The 14,560-nt window shown below is 41.2% G+C and overlaps 2 protein-coding genes across 3 annotated transcripts in view; one reads left to right on the top strand and one right to left on the bottom strand.

Annotated features, from left to right (window-relative positions):
• Positions 1–15: 15 nt before the first annotated feature.
• LOC139631781 (uncharacterized) lies at positions 16–3,961 on the top strand. The gene is made up of 3 exons (XM_071496316.1): positions 16–1,720; positions 1,841–1,964; positions 2,091–3,961. The coding sequence occupies exons 1-3, from the start codon at positions 1,146–1,148 to the stop codon at positions 2,841–2,843; spliced, it is 1,452 nt and encodes a 483-aa protein (XP_071352417.1). The 5' UTR covers positions 16–1,145; the 3' UTR covers positions 2,844–3,961.
• A 2,318-nt stretch (positions 3,962–6,279) lies between these two features.
• The window catches only part of myo7aa (myosin VIIAa), a 49,240-nt gene continuing 40,959 nt past the window's right edge, over positions 6,280–14,560 (bottom strand). For both annotated transcript variants that reach the window (XM_071496312.1, XM_071496311.1), the window contains 11 exons: positions 14,349–14,502; positions 13,851–14,006; positions 12,643–12,748; positions 12,432–12,545; positions 11,882–11,969; positions 10,812–10,918; positions 10,370–10,555; positions 9,895–10,011; positions 9,601–9,684; positions 8,392–8,511; positions 6,280–7,875 (listed from right to left, as the gene is read on the bottom strand). In XM_071496312.1, the coding sequence (XP_071352413.1) occupies positions 7,783–7,875; positions 8,392–8,511; positions 9,601–9,684; positions 9,895–10,011; positions 10,370–10,555; positions 10,812–10,918; positions 11,882–11,969; positions 12,432–12,545; positions 12,643–12,748; positions 13,851–14,006; positions 14,349–14,502 (1,325 nt within the window). In that variant the 3' untranslated portion in view covers positions 6,280–7,782. The remainder of the gene's footprint in view (positions 7,876–8,391; positions 8,512–9,600; positions 9,685–9,894; positions 10,012–10,369; positions 10,556–10,811; positions 10,919–11,881; positions 11,970–12,431; positions 12,546–12,642; positions 12,749–13,850; positions 14,007–14,348; positions 14,503–14,560) is intronic.

The following is a 14,560-nucleotide window of genomic DNA, read 5'->3' as shown; positions in this document are numbered from 1 at the left end:
AATCACACAGCTGTGGAGGACTGCACCTAACTCTGTTGCTGTGGTGGCCCTTGAGGTGGATCCTGATTCTAAATGCATAGAAATGAAGATGAAAAAAAAGGTTCTCAATTCTTCTCCTTATCAACTCTTGCTTAAAGTTGGACCCAAAGAGCTTCTGTCTTTAAGAGGAACAGTTGATCATATGATTTATCTCATTCACAGTCACAGCAGCAAAAGTTAATTACGAGGATTCACCCAACATCTGTCACAGCTGTGTGTTCTTTTATATACATTTTTAAAAGTTATATTTTAGTTATACATTATTCTTGTTATTTGTGTGAAATCTCTAATATCTCGTATAGTAATTAAAATGGAAAACTCATATAATTTTATAATAAAAATGGGGGTTAATAAACAGGGTTGAGATGATAGAAAATTTACTAAAATGGCAACAAAACCAATTTATAAGGTGTAAGCATGTTAGACGTAACTTTTCATGATCTGTTGATCATCAAAATGTCATATAACTTGACCTGAGCAGTGACTTTACTTGTCTTGCTTGACCTGACTTCATTCTTACCACTGTAACTTGAGACTTGCTTGTGACCACCTCTGCTGTGCACCATGTTTGTGTGTTGCCATAGCAACCTACAAGCAGCTTTGTTGTTTTTGCGGCTGTCGCTGATTTTATTTGCATCTAATTGAAATGCCCAACATCCTGTCATCTGGACTTCAGTGTGGAAAATGATAAAAACCACTTTCTGAAACCTTAGATGCAGCACATCTCGTGTACAGTGCATTCAGGAAGTTCAGACCGAGTTTCCCATATTTTGTCATGTTGCTGCTCTATGCTAAAAAAAACCTCACCTCACAATGACACAGCAGAAGCATCATGAATGTTTGATGTCAGCTGCAGCATAAAAAAGTGACAGGGTGTCAAGAATTTCCAATTTCGCTATATGCGCAGAACGTTACGGAGCACTTCCGGAAAAACATAAGCCAGTATGTAAACTTCCGGCTCACTTTAAGCAGCATCTTCAAATTAGCGAGGTAGCGTTAAGATTTTTAAAGATCCGTATTACATATACATTACATCTTTTCACGGTTAGCTAATTAGTTAGGCCAAGGAGTCGTCACATAGTCTGGACAAGAGATTCAGAGAAAATATGAAAAAGACGTTTAAATTTCAGCGTCGTGAGGGGACTACAGCCGAGCACTGCTGCGTCCCTCTGTGTACGTCCTCGGCGAAATTCAACTCTTCCATTAGTTTTCACACTTTCCCCTCTGACGACCAACAGCGAAAAAGATGGATTGTAAATATAAGAAGAGAGAATTTAATCATATCTCACCATACCCGTGTGTGCAGTCGACACTTTGTGCCAGAAGAGGTCACCGAGCCGACTGGAGCAAGAGGAAGAAGACGGCTGAAGCCTGGTGCTGTCCCCGTGTTGTTCCCCTGGAACAATGACTCTCTTGGGGTGAGAAATGTTGAGGTTTGGGAACAGAGGTCTAGACCAGAGAGTGTGGAGACCGGGGAAGATGCTGGTCCTATCTGTGCGAACGACCACAATTACAGCGCAGCTCCAGATCCCGCTTTTGTTGCATCTGTGATCAGTGACAACGAAAGTTTTCGCGAGAAAATAGTCCCACAGAGGCAACAGCTGGAGCAGCTGTCTCTCAAACTGCGTTTTGGCCTGCAGCGATTTGCAGGCTCTGACGAGGACATCCGCTTCTACACAGGGTACCTAACTTTCTAATTGCCTAAGCGAAAGCCCACTAATAAGATATGTATTGTATGATGTATTGGTAAGACACGTTTGTTCACTTTTCAAATGTGACTGCATATCTCTGCCGTCTGCAGGTTCTGGTCTTATGACCACCTAATGCGATTCTGGCAGCTCATTGAAACACCGCTGCACTTCATGGGTCCAATTGCCAGAGCAAGAACTGCAAACACTGACTCTGCAAAGCAAAGTGCTGCCACGGTATCACAATTTATATTTGTGATTTCACCATCAACAGTCATACATTAATAGGTCTATTCTAAATGACGTTGTAGAAGTATACAGCTAATGCAAGAATATTTTCTATATATTTCATATGTGATACAGACTCAGGCTTTACAGCCAATTGATGAGCTGTTCCTGCTCCTGAACTACCTTGCCCTTGGACCGAAGCAGAGGGACCTGGCTGACCAGTTTGGGGTCCATCAATCTACTGTCAGCAGGATCATTCTGATGTGGAGCAGCTTTTTGTTCAGTGTTCTTGGCTCACAGCAAATTTGGATTCCCCAAGACAAAATTATTGAGCACTTGCCAGGAGAGTTCAAAGATTACCCAGACACTACTGTAATCCTGGACTGCACAGAGCTAAGGTGTCAAACACCTGCGTCTCCTTTACTCCAGAGTGATGTGTATTCTAACTACAAACCCCACTGTACCCTGAGGGGCATGATTGGCATGGCCCCCCATGGTGCTGTGACCTTTGTTTCCCCCCTCTTTGCTGGCTCAGTTAGTGACAAGCAGATCTTTCTGAAGTCAGGAATAGTTTCTCTGCTTAGGCCAGATATGGCAGTCATGGTGGACAGATGCCTTCTTGTGGACGACTGTGTGCCCTGTAAAGTGTACAGGTCTGCATTTCCAGCTGGGAGACCTCAGATGCCAGCAGACGAGGTCAGGGAGACCCCGTCAGCAGCACATCTCAGAGTGCATGTTGAGAGTCTAATTCGTAGATTGAAGGAGCACAAATTCTTTGACAAAGTCATCCCCCTAAACATGTTTGGAAACATTAACCAGCTCTATGTAGTCGCTTGCCTCCTGCTAAATTACCAGAGTGGTCCACTTGTAAAAGCTTGGTCTAAGTAGGAGATGGACTTGGACACAGACTGTTGTCACACAACTATGTACCAGCAGAGATAATTTGAAAATGGTATCAAAAGTAGTTGCCTATGAATGGAAATCCTGGAAAAGCCATGGAATTTTACAATCCAATTTTCCATGGCTGGAAAGGCATGAAATTTGATTTTGGATCATGTTTTGTTTTGCAAATTTCTGTAGCATGGCTGTTTCCACTTAAATTGACACAGTCTATAGAAAAGTACCGTAAGAAGTTATTTAACTTTGATTCAGTACTTACTCTGTGTGGTGAAGTATGATGTTTGTGTAGTTGCAAGTTGTGAAAGCTCATGGATATTTCATTAAAGAGCCTTGAAAAGTCATGAAAAGTTATGAAATGTTTTCAGTGAAAATAGGTGGGAGCCCTCATCAGAAAGCTGCATATTGTTGCATAGTGTTACTGTTGTTAGATGCTGCTATTATTCATTGATAAAAATGAATGATTTATATCTCAGTACTTCACACTGACGGATCTGTACCTTTTCTCTCTTTTTCAGTTTCACCCTTTCAGTGAATAAACCTACTTTTGTTTAAGACATGTTTTTATGTTCATTGATGATTTTACCTGTCACAGAGACAGGTGACTCCCACTGTCAGTCACACTTTTATTATCACAGAGAAATGAGCAACCACACAGGAACAAATGCAAAATTAAAGGAAATGATCTATTTCACAGGGCACTCAGACACACACACAGACACAGCCCTCCAATAAATTGAGTTGGATCTTGCTGCAAAATGTAATTTTCTTCCTTGGGCCATACTTCACCAGGTTTAATGAAACCCTGGACTGCAGTTACTGAGCAATACTACTTACAGACAAAAAGCAAACAGAGAAACAACCTGTACTGAAACCTTGATGACACTGGTGGAGCTGTTCAAGCCAAAAGTGCAGGTAGATAAAAGTAGAAGTAAAAGTAATCGACCTTTTCTTTGATTGTTTTCATAACTTTTCCATCTCTGGATATTCTTTGAATGAACATGTTGTGTAAATGACATAATCACATCACTCCAAACCAGTGATGAGTAGTTGACCCTGTCCCTGCCAGTAGTATGTGTGAGAGGTACTGCTGCAGCTTGCCTACCTCAGGGCACAGTCTACGTAGCTTCTCACATTTGGGCACCAACCCATCTGGTGATGAGCCTGGCCAAGGTGCAGTGCTTGATGGTAAATATTGCCTGGTGACCACTGGTTGCAAACTACTTTATCCCCCTTATTGAAGAGTCCCTCCACAGACGCGAGTGTGACTCCACACAGTTACACTCTCTGTCTCTGAGGAGGAGGGTGTAGGGGCCAGATTAGAATTGGGCCTGTAACTCAGGAACAAGGGGGACACTGCGACCATATTTCCTGCAACTTGATTGGTTGGAGGCAAACAACCACAAGACAGGAATTCTAGTTCTTCCATGTTTCACTTTGTCCAGATGTTCACTTTGAGCAGTTTGATGAAGGACTGATGATGCATCAGGATAAGCATATACTGCCCAATATTATATTACTGTAAACAGCATAGCAGACAAAACCAACACGTCGACATGTAAATGTACCATGTAACCAGCCGTCAGCCACCATGACACTAATGACACAAAAACCAACTGTGTTAAAATGATTGTGATCAACATTAGTTGTTCATTCACGTATTTAATGTTTTATACAAAAGTGACAGCACAAACAACACACACTATGAAAACACTACAAGAGGTCAAGATGGTTGAGTTACAGTCATAGACACAACTAAACCTAATAAACCATTTAGAAAGCAACACAACAGGCACAAACACAGGTTTGCATTAGTCCAGACAGAAACACAGAGATCTGAACAACAGTTATCAAATGGAATGATTGGCACCAGTGTATTAGTTCATGATACAAAACGTCTAAGTTAGCGGATGAAGAGTTCGTGACAGCAACACAGAGACAAATTTTAAAAACCTTTTTCACACAAGGCGGAGTTCAGACTGACAGACAGACCTGAATTTCACCAAACTGTCTAAATCTTTGAGGAACAGATCTGATTTTTGAGAGTCCCAAACATGCAAAGCTGTGGATCTTTTTTTTTTCCAGAACCTTAATGCATTATTTGTATTTGAAGAGTTAAAATCAAAATGAGGATATTTCTGACTTTTGATGGTTGGATTATCTGTCATTTTAAAATAACCTCCACATGTCAAAGCTGCAGGCTTAGTGGAGCAAAAATCAGATCTGTGCCAGTATTGTGCTTTTAATACAGTTTTAGTGGAGGAAAGGCCACAGGCAGAGAGGAAGCCACTGGTTGACTGTATTTCAAATATTTAAAAAGTTTATCTGGTTTTATAGAAGATGTTCTGTCTTCTGGGAGAAAACACCGTTCTTGGTCTGTTGTGTATCATATTCCATTTAACTAAAAGCTAAAGTGTCACAATCATCACAATCATCTTCATAAATGCTTCAAAGACTTCTGAAATGAATGTTGAGCCACTTTAAGCTTTTTACTGTAAGCTTTTCACAAACTGGCCCAGGATCCAGATCAGTTCATTTCTTTGAGGATTTATTAACATATCTCATGAAATGCTTCTGCACGTTTTGATTTCAAATAAATGTCATGATTCTTCATCACTATGTGTATCTCGATGCAGATCCACATCCAGACGCAGATGAGAAGTGTCTTAAGCTCAGCCTTGGTGTGCAGTATGTGTTTGCTGAGTAATCCTATTCTTCGAATGTCAGTCTCAGCGAATCCCTCAGGTCATTTCTATTAACACCTCAGCTTGTAACTTTTAGTAAACAGGACAAATTTAAGCAGGAGTTGAAATTTCCCTTCTAACACAATAATGGAAACTGGATCTCAGAGTTGTGTGTGCACAGTTTTCATCCACACACTTCAGCATGTGTTCAGACAAATGACATTTTTAACAACAGTAAAAAACTACTGGTCTATTAATCCTGGTAGTATTTTGAAAAAAGAAGTCTTCACTCAAGCTCCACTTACTAGTTTTCTGCTTTTCACCTGCATCATCATGGTGTCAGATGTGAATGGTTCCTGAACCACCTGTTATCATGTTTCCTAATTAATGTCACAGAGTCATCTCCAAGTGGGCACACTCCTTCAGCTGATGAAGCCTGAGAAATCCAACTAAAAGCCCCAGAAAAAGCAAGTAAGTGACCCTTGTATAAGTACAGTTACAAAAGCTCCACAGGATCAGCAGCTGCACCTCACAGGATGCTGGGTAATGTAGTCTCAACAGAAATAGAAAAACAATTACAGCATGAAATGTAAAATGAATCAGCTGGTAACAATCATCAATAAACAAAAGAGAGAGGAACATAAATATAAACATGAGTGAATGAATTATTAAAACAAACAAAAACCCACAATTAAGCTGTTCCACACAGAACAGGCCATAAATTAATTACAGGTGTGTTTAAATAAATGAGCTCAGGTACGTTGACGCCACCTCATTCACACAGTCTGGATTTAAGGCCAGAAAAAACATAGTTCAATGTTTTCCTAAACTCAAACAAGAAGGAATTTTGGAGATAATTATTCAAACTGACACAAAGATCAACACTTCAAACTACAGAGGGTACCTGACGAGAAGAAAACAGACGACGCAAAAACTCATCTGATTCTGATATGGTTTTCTGAGAGTAAGTCACAGCTGATACCGTTTCTAAGAAAGAAGGAAATGACAAACACAGGTCATCATATTGATGTTACCTAAATCAAACATGTTTACAGTCACACTTCAGACTCGTGGACTCCAAGCTGTAATTTGTGTGTTTTCAGCTGAATGCTAAAGTTAGCAGGATCATGTCTGACTGCTCATATGTTAACGTGCATTTCATCTCTAGCAGGTTAAGCAGGGTTCTTCAGTTTTCAGGCCTTTTTAAGAATCTAATTTAACACATTTTCACTATCACACTGGTAAAGATGGAAAAGCAGTAGAAACAAAAAGGTCCACAGTTAATCATTAAGTTCAGGGTATTTACTGACATTCAGATCACATTTTGTCAGTACTTCTCAAGTGTATAAAACACTAATTCCTAGGTCTATAGTTAAACTATAAATGTGGCCTGGACAAAGAGAAGCAGCATTAAATGGATGAAGTGCTCAAAAGCAGTACATTTAAGGCTTTTCGGTGCTTTTCAACACCTGCAGATTCCTTGTTAACATGCTCAAACTGCAGCAGTTAGCGTAACATGGTAATATTAGGTGAACTGAACCACAGTGCCTTCCACAGAGCCCAGCCACTGGCTCCAGTGACAGTTTAAATCCACAGTAACTGAGATGATGTGGATTGCACCCACAGACCAAAACTGCTGACAGTAAAATCACCAGTGTGGACAGGAAGTGTAGTCTCGCTCTGTCCAGAGAACAATTACACAGCCTGGTCACTCCCTCAGTAAAAAATCACTGTCACAAGAACATCACACTATTTTAAGGCAGCTCTGTTTTTAAACCTGGAGGCAGTGAACACCTGCTGCCACTTGAGGTCACTGCAACATTCACTTCAGAAAGAGATTTTTATGACTAGAGCAGAGTGCCCTCAGTTTGATCTGCATCAGTCAAATTATGTTACATGACACAGCACCGACTCCACACTGTGTCTCTGACTGTAGAATCCTGAACAGAGGCAGAAGGTCGACCTGGTGGACGGAGAGTTTGGAGGTGTCAGAGGTAGTCGTCCTCGCTGGACGGCTCATCCTCATCGTAGTTGTAGCTGTAGTGGTAATAGTTGCTGGGGCCTTCGCCGGGGTCATCGCTGCTGGTGGCCGAACTCTCCCCCGTGAGCTTTGACCCTTCTGAGCTAGCAGAAGGACTGCGGCTCATCCTCCACAGCTGGTGGGCAAAGGTCCGCCCCCAGCTGCAGTGCTGGCCAATCGGGCGCAAGAGCCGGATGAGCTCGGTGGCCTCCTGCCAGTAAGACGTTCACTTGCTGTGGCCCCGCCCGGAGCGCTGCTTGTTCATGGTGGTCAGCATCTGACTTATGTAAGAGGTCAGCAGGTCGTCCATCTTGTAGCCCTGCAGGTGTGATGGGAACACACACACACACATTGAAAAGACACAGCTGGAATCTTCTGTTCAACAATGTGAATGTGTTTCAGACAGTGGTGGAAGAAGTAAAAGTACCAATACAACAGTGTATGTTATAATGTTATATATAAATTACATTATTAATACTCACTTCAGCTGCTTTATGTACTGATAAGTGGTTTAGACCAGTGGTTCCCAACTCCACTTTGCTACATCAGTGCTAAACTATGACAAATAAAACCACGCATCCTGGAGATATTTGTGAGGCTTTTAATTTGAAAAAGCTATAGCTTTACTTAACTTAATCAAGACTAACTGTGAAGTAGAAGCAACTGAAAGTAAAACAAGTAGTTCTGTGAAGAAAGTGAGAGATATGAGACAGTGAGAGACAGATGTGCTGAACTTATAATATGACAAACAACAGGCTGCTGTGCTTTTCTTGTTTGATTTACCTGACGTGTGTGTGTGTGTGTGTGTGTGTGTGTGTGTGTGTGTGTCACCCACCAGCGAGGTCTCACACAGCAGTTTGCTTCCTCTGACCAGGTTGCCGATGGTGATGTGGAAGTAGGTGTTCCCACTGCTCCAGTTGGAGATCTTGGTGAAGGGGTGGGTGGTCAGGATGTCCTGCACACACAAACACACAGACGTAAGCCTTGTTTACCCTCCAGGCCACAAGCCGACAAGCTGTGATGCCCACCTAAGCAGCTAAAGAGTGTAATGTCACTGGGAAATTACACAACACAGGTAACAAACTCCTTTCACCTCAACTGCCTGCAGGTGAACATGTTTACCATGTGTACATTGAGCAGCACGGTCCAACTGAGCATTAAAATACATCCCTGAACGTCAGACAGGTGGGGAGGGAGCAAACTTGAGGCTGATTTTATCAGTTTATTTCAGCTAATTGTAGCTTATATAAATATAACGGCCAATAAGTAACAAGAAATGAAAGTACTGGAACGCCAAAGATAGGTGCACAGTATATCCCAGCTGACTGCTGCAGAGCAGAGTCAGGAGCAAAGCAGTTGAGTGGTGCAACATGAGGCTGGAGCCTGCTGTCAAAGCTGAGCTCATGTTCACGAGTAAATGAACAACAGCCAAATCATTTTCTGTCTCGTCAGTGTGGAGCTAAGAGCCACTGTAAGACACATGCTTACAGTTTGTCTGTTGCTATATTACTTAGCCATGAAGTGTGTGTGTGAATGGTAGAAGCGCTCTATGTGTAGCCATAAGCGCTGTATGACTGTGTCTGTGAATGTGCACTTTGAGTGGATGATAGGACTAGAGAAGCAGCCTGTCAGTGTCTAGCATCATGCTCATTCTGCCTACATGTGGTGACCAGAAATCCATTTAACGCCTTATACAAATAGTTTTTGTCTAAGAAGGACCATTGTTTGTCACCCAGTTATAATCAACAACAACAACAGCAACATTATATTATTTTGTGTCACATAACTTTAAAATATTTTTGTTGCATTTGGTTGTTTTTCAAGCTTACTGTTTTTGACAATACAAGTCAATTTTTTCAGCTGCATAACATCCATGTTGGTAAGAACTCTTCAAAACTGACAAAAAACAAAGTTATGTGTTAGTTAGTTAAAGTTAGTGTTATGAGTATCTCTTTAAAAATGAACATCAGCTGATATATCGTCTTGGTTGAAACAAATTGAACTGAAAAAATCTGGTATCAGTCGGAGTAATTCAAACACAAACCTTGGTCTTCGGGTTGATGAGACTGACTCCGTGCTTGTTGATGGCGATCAGCAGGATTTCTGGGTAGTTGGGCTCTGTGGTTTGCTTAAAGATAAAGGACAGATGTTTGTGTTGTTGTGACATTTAAATTCATTGATCATCTATCAAATCTTATCATTCTTACATGTAAAGCAATTTTATATGAAATATTTCTGTCCCAGTCAGGACGTCTCATTTCATAATCAGGTGTTCCCTTTCATTACATGTAATAAAACAGGAGAGGAGTCAGAACGTGACAGGTTCAGGTGTTTTTACCTTGACCTCGAAGAAGGCGGAACCAAATGTCGGCCATTTGTAGATGATCTTTAAGAACATCAGTTTGGCCTCTTCCCTTGATTTACCGGCCTGCTTGTTGAAGTATGCAACCACAGACTGTAGTCATCACACACACACACACACACACACACGGTATTAATTATTAAGCTCAGTTCAGCTCAGTATAATATTTTACTCTCATTTCTTTAATTGGGTTCTCTATCTGTGAAAACATGATGATGCTTTATTTATGCAAAATTGTAAAGGGTTCACTGCACCCTTTAATTTCTTCTAACACAAGTATGACTTCAGAAGCAATTAGTTTACTTTTACTAAAACAATATTTAAATGATGAAATATAAATGACACATAATGTGACCCTAGGATACAGTGAAGTAAAGAAAAAAAGGACATTATTCAATATCAATGTCATTACAAGAAAGACTGTTATGTAATTGAAGCTTTGCAGGTTTACCCTTTTCCAGTCATCCGGTGACATCTGACGAATGAGATCCTGGGGAACCAGCTCCCGAAGCATCTTGGGAATTGTAGGAAAGTGGGATTTGTCATCCTCAAACTTGACGCGGTAGATAAGTGCTGCAAGTTGGAAAACCTCTTCTCGTGAACACTTATGGTAGCCACGCAAGTATTTAGGCAGCTCCTGAATAAAAGGAGGAGTTATTTACACAAAGGTAAAGTTCAAGTATAAATATATAATAACATATAAATATAGAATATTAAAACATAATCATTTCAAACTGCCAAAAGATAAGTAGCAGATGATAATTCAGAAAACCTTGGATGAAACGCTGTGTCAGCTGAAACAAAGATGAACTCAAGTGCAGAGCATCTCTACCAGAAACAGTATAATTCAAGTATTTTCTCCTGTTTCTCAGGATAAATGCCATAAAACGGACCTGGTAGTAGTGGAAGATGGAGTCGGCGAATGAGTCCTTCCCTGGAACTGTGTTGGTCCATAGCTTCTTCATGAAGAACACCTGATAGGTCAGAGAGGGAATGATACCTGTGAGGAGGGAGAGAAGAAACATATGTGTGATCAACCTTAAAACTCTGGTGTAACATTTGTTTTACTGAAGTGCAGGTTTGTTCAGCCTCCAACATTAAAGTCATGATGTTTCACAAATCCTGCAGTTTGTGTTTGAGCGATTTCACAGATTTTTTAAATTATTTTTTTTAACTTCCTGTGTCTTGAGCAAACCTGAATAAGCACTAAGAGCTTCTGACTGTTGCAAATACATGGTGTTGGTGGTGGTTACACTGTGGTTCTCATAGTGACCATGTTCCACAACTGTGACTGTCAACGCACAGGGGAAGAAACACCAAACAGTTTTGAATGTGTTTCTCAGTGAAGTATCTGTCTGTATTTTTCTACTTATTAAAAGCAAGCAGCAGCCTCCAGGGCTGAAAAATGAAGCCAACACAGAAGAGCCAAAACTGCAGTTCTTTGGATGGACACTTGAGTCTGGCTCCAACAGTGAGTCAGTCTCCACAGACTCCCATGTTAAAGTGTCCAACTTTAACAGAAATAAACATGTTTACAGCCTGGTACAGAAAAATGTTTTGCTTAAAGCTGTGCATAATTGAGAGCATGGCTGCTTTGAGTGAGTCTATGGGAGTTAGGTGGAGTCAGGCACTGTCAACATGGCGACGGTGGAGCAGCTCACTCTGAGCTTCATAACTGCTGTGGGTGACGTCACAGAGGCAACGTCCATCTACGTCTATGCTTAAAACAAAGACAATGTGTACAACACAGTCTCAAAGTTCTTTAGATTAAAGGGATTAATTTAGAGCAGCAAAGAACTGTGTCGGTGAATCATGGTCAACTACCCATTATAAGAACGTAATGGACATGTCAGTCAGTGTATTCACATCCGCACAAACCGCCTCAGTCAAACATAACTGACACCAAATACCGACATGACAAGGTCTTTACTGTCACAGAGGTAAAACAGATGTCGGTACAAACCGTCTTTAGCTGGTCGAGATTTCTTGATCCAGTCTGTCAAATGTCTGACGAAGTCAAAGAAGAAGTCTCCCTCTGGCACGCTGATCACCTGCAGAACACACACACAGCCAGACATGTCAGCTTGGTGCAAGGTGTCACAATAACAGAATTCAATTTTTAGATGCTGTAAAAATATGTTTTAGGTTATTTCTGTTTAACACAAACATCATGCAGCTGTGAAGCTTTTCATATTCTTCGATCCTACAGAAATTACAGTAAATCTTTCTGGTGAAATTGAAGGTTGCACACACATGAAGAACATGAGAATATACTTTTGGCATTGTTAAGATAAAAGGAGGTCTAAGGAGTCAATAAGTCAGTGACAGCATAAAACGAAGACACAAAAACACCTGAAAACACAAGTATGCATAGGAGAAATAATAACTAACAATAATATAATTATGTTTCCATTTTTTTAGAGGAATAAAACCAAGTTTGGTGAGTGGACTGAGATGATACTTTGACAGGGGACAGGTTCTGAACGTTTTTGTTCTGCCTCTGAGTGTCTGACCTTGTCTGAGATCTTGACGAAGAGGCTGAAGCCTTCAGGAGATTTAAGCAGCAGCCGCGTTGAGATGTTCTGACAGAAATCCTTTGCTTTGGTGCTGGACTCCACCTCAAACGCCTGCAGGTTTGAGACAAACACTCAGGATAAACAATCTCAGCTTTCAGAGACACTTTCTCATCAAGTGTGAATTTCTGTGTGTGTACGTGTGTTGTACCTCATCTGTATCATCGGGGAAGTAGACTTTGTGAAAGATCTGGGTTGTCTTATGTTGGATGGCCTCCACTTCCACCAAATGAGGGGGATACTTCCTGGATCCATTACTGTTACCATGACAACAATGACAAAAAGGCGGCACAATGAAAGGTCTGTTGGATTGGGTGGCATAGAAACTGAGAAGCTCCAAAAGCCTACTTTTTTCCTCACTGATGAGCTGACTGTCAGAGAAATCAGCAGCTGTTCTGATGATCGATTTTTGTTTTTGAGGCTAAACTTTTGCTTTTTTGAGCTTCTCAGATATGATATCAAATTGATTTTCTGCTTTTCTCTGTGTTATATCTTTGTATATCTTTATGTCTGTTTTTATCACCTCCTTAACTTGGTGGGAGTGTTTGTGTGTTCTGGTGATCCAGGATGCTGCGTTGTCAGGGGCAACTCAACCCTCTCAAGGTAAATTGGTCCCATGAAGGGGGCCAGACGAAGAGCAATACATACAGCCCTGATGGGGCACATCACCTCACCAGGACCAAGGAAACTGGAGCCCCCTACTGGAGCCAGACATGGGGGGGAGCTTGCCGGTGATTGTCTGGTGACCAGGCTTTGACCCATGAGGCCTGGTGGAGCACAGCCCAAAAAAATTACACAAGGTCGTCGGCTAGTCCTCAGGTTACGGAATAGCACTGCTCTGGTGGGGATGCAGTTGGTGCAGGAAGTGATAGTGTGATCAAATAGATGTAGCTGGGTTCAACTTCATGCACAGCACTGGCTCTGGAACCAAAGTCCTGGAAAGGGGTTGGACTGAATTCATTTCCAGAGTCACCCTGGGTGACAGGTGGTATCCATTTGGATCTGCTAAGCTTTGTTTCACCAACTTGATTGTGTTGTATTGGTGCATATAAGGAAACACAGGCCTAAGAACGTTTTTTGTTATTTTTAGAGTGATATAGAGTGGAGGGCGACTTAAAATAAATTTGAAAATAGCTTTGATAAGATTTTTTTAAGTTTATGATGTGATGATTTTTATTGGATCTTAGAATATGTTTCTTTTGTCTAAGCTGTTTTTAAAACCAGATTCATAAACCAGCTGGCCAGAAGTAACCAATGTTTAATAGGATATTTAGTTATAAACCTGTATCAACGAAGTAGACAGACACACGAAATATGTCATTCAACAATAATCAGTCAAAACAAATGGAAGTGTTTTACCGTAGTGCTTTGTGCAGCCTCTGCATGCAGTCTCCAGAGAGCGGGTGGTGTTTCTTGGACTGGAGGAAGCGCTGAATGTGGGGCAGCAGCATGTTACTGGGTGGAAACAGACCAGTACACAACCACAGCAGCTCCCAGCCTTTCTCCTCACTGTACCTGCAGCAGCACAAAACTCAGGTTCAGCCTCTGCATAGAAAGACTGGGCCTAGGTCTCCCAGCTGTATTACTGTAGTAATACTCCATGATTAATGTAAACTGAATGGAACAAATGTGTAATTTGTATAGCATTTAGCAAAAGAACATGAACCTTATCATTGTTTTTCATGAACATAGTATCATTCCATAATATTCTGTGTGTATTCTTTTTCACTGTTAATACAGGAAAATGTTGTGGATAACTTCTCTCAAATGCCCTAATTGTGTGAGTGCGAACCTTGAATTTGCACCAAGATATTATCAGTGATTATTAAGGACTAATTATAGTGTCAGTTTACACACTTGACGTGGTTGTCAGTGAGCTGTTTGATGATCTGACAGAAAATCTCGTCCTTCAGAGGTTCGGCCTTCAGCGCTCCTTCAAAGATCTGGTCGGTCAACTCGTTGACTGAGCGTGTCCGTTTGGACGGGTAGTCGCCCATGTACTTCATCATAGGTGGGACAAACGTCAAGGAATAAAACAACCGATTGGCTTGAATTTAAAAAATTACAGA

Source organism: Trachinotus anak, unplaced genomic scaffold (assembly GCF_046630095.1).
Source record: "Trachinotus anak isolate AG129_WGS33_773 ecotype Australia unplaced genomic scaffold, CSIRO_AGI_Tana_v1 ptg000014l, whole genome shotgun sequence".
Taxonomy (NCBI): Eukaryota; Metazoa; Chordata; class Actinopteri; order Carangiformes; family Carangidae; genus Trachinotus; species Trachinotus anak.
Note: the sequence above shows the minus strand (reverse complement) of the source record. Positions and strands in the feature narration are given on the sequence as shown.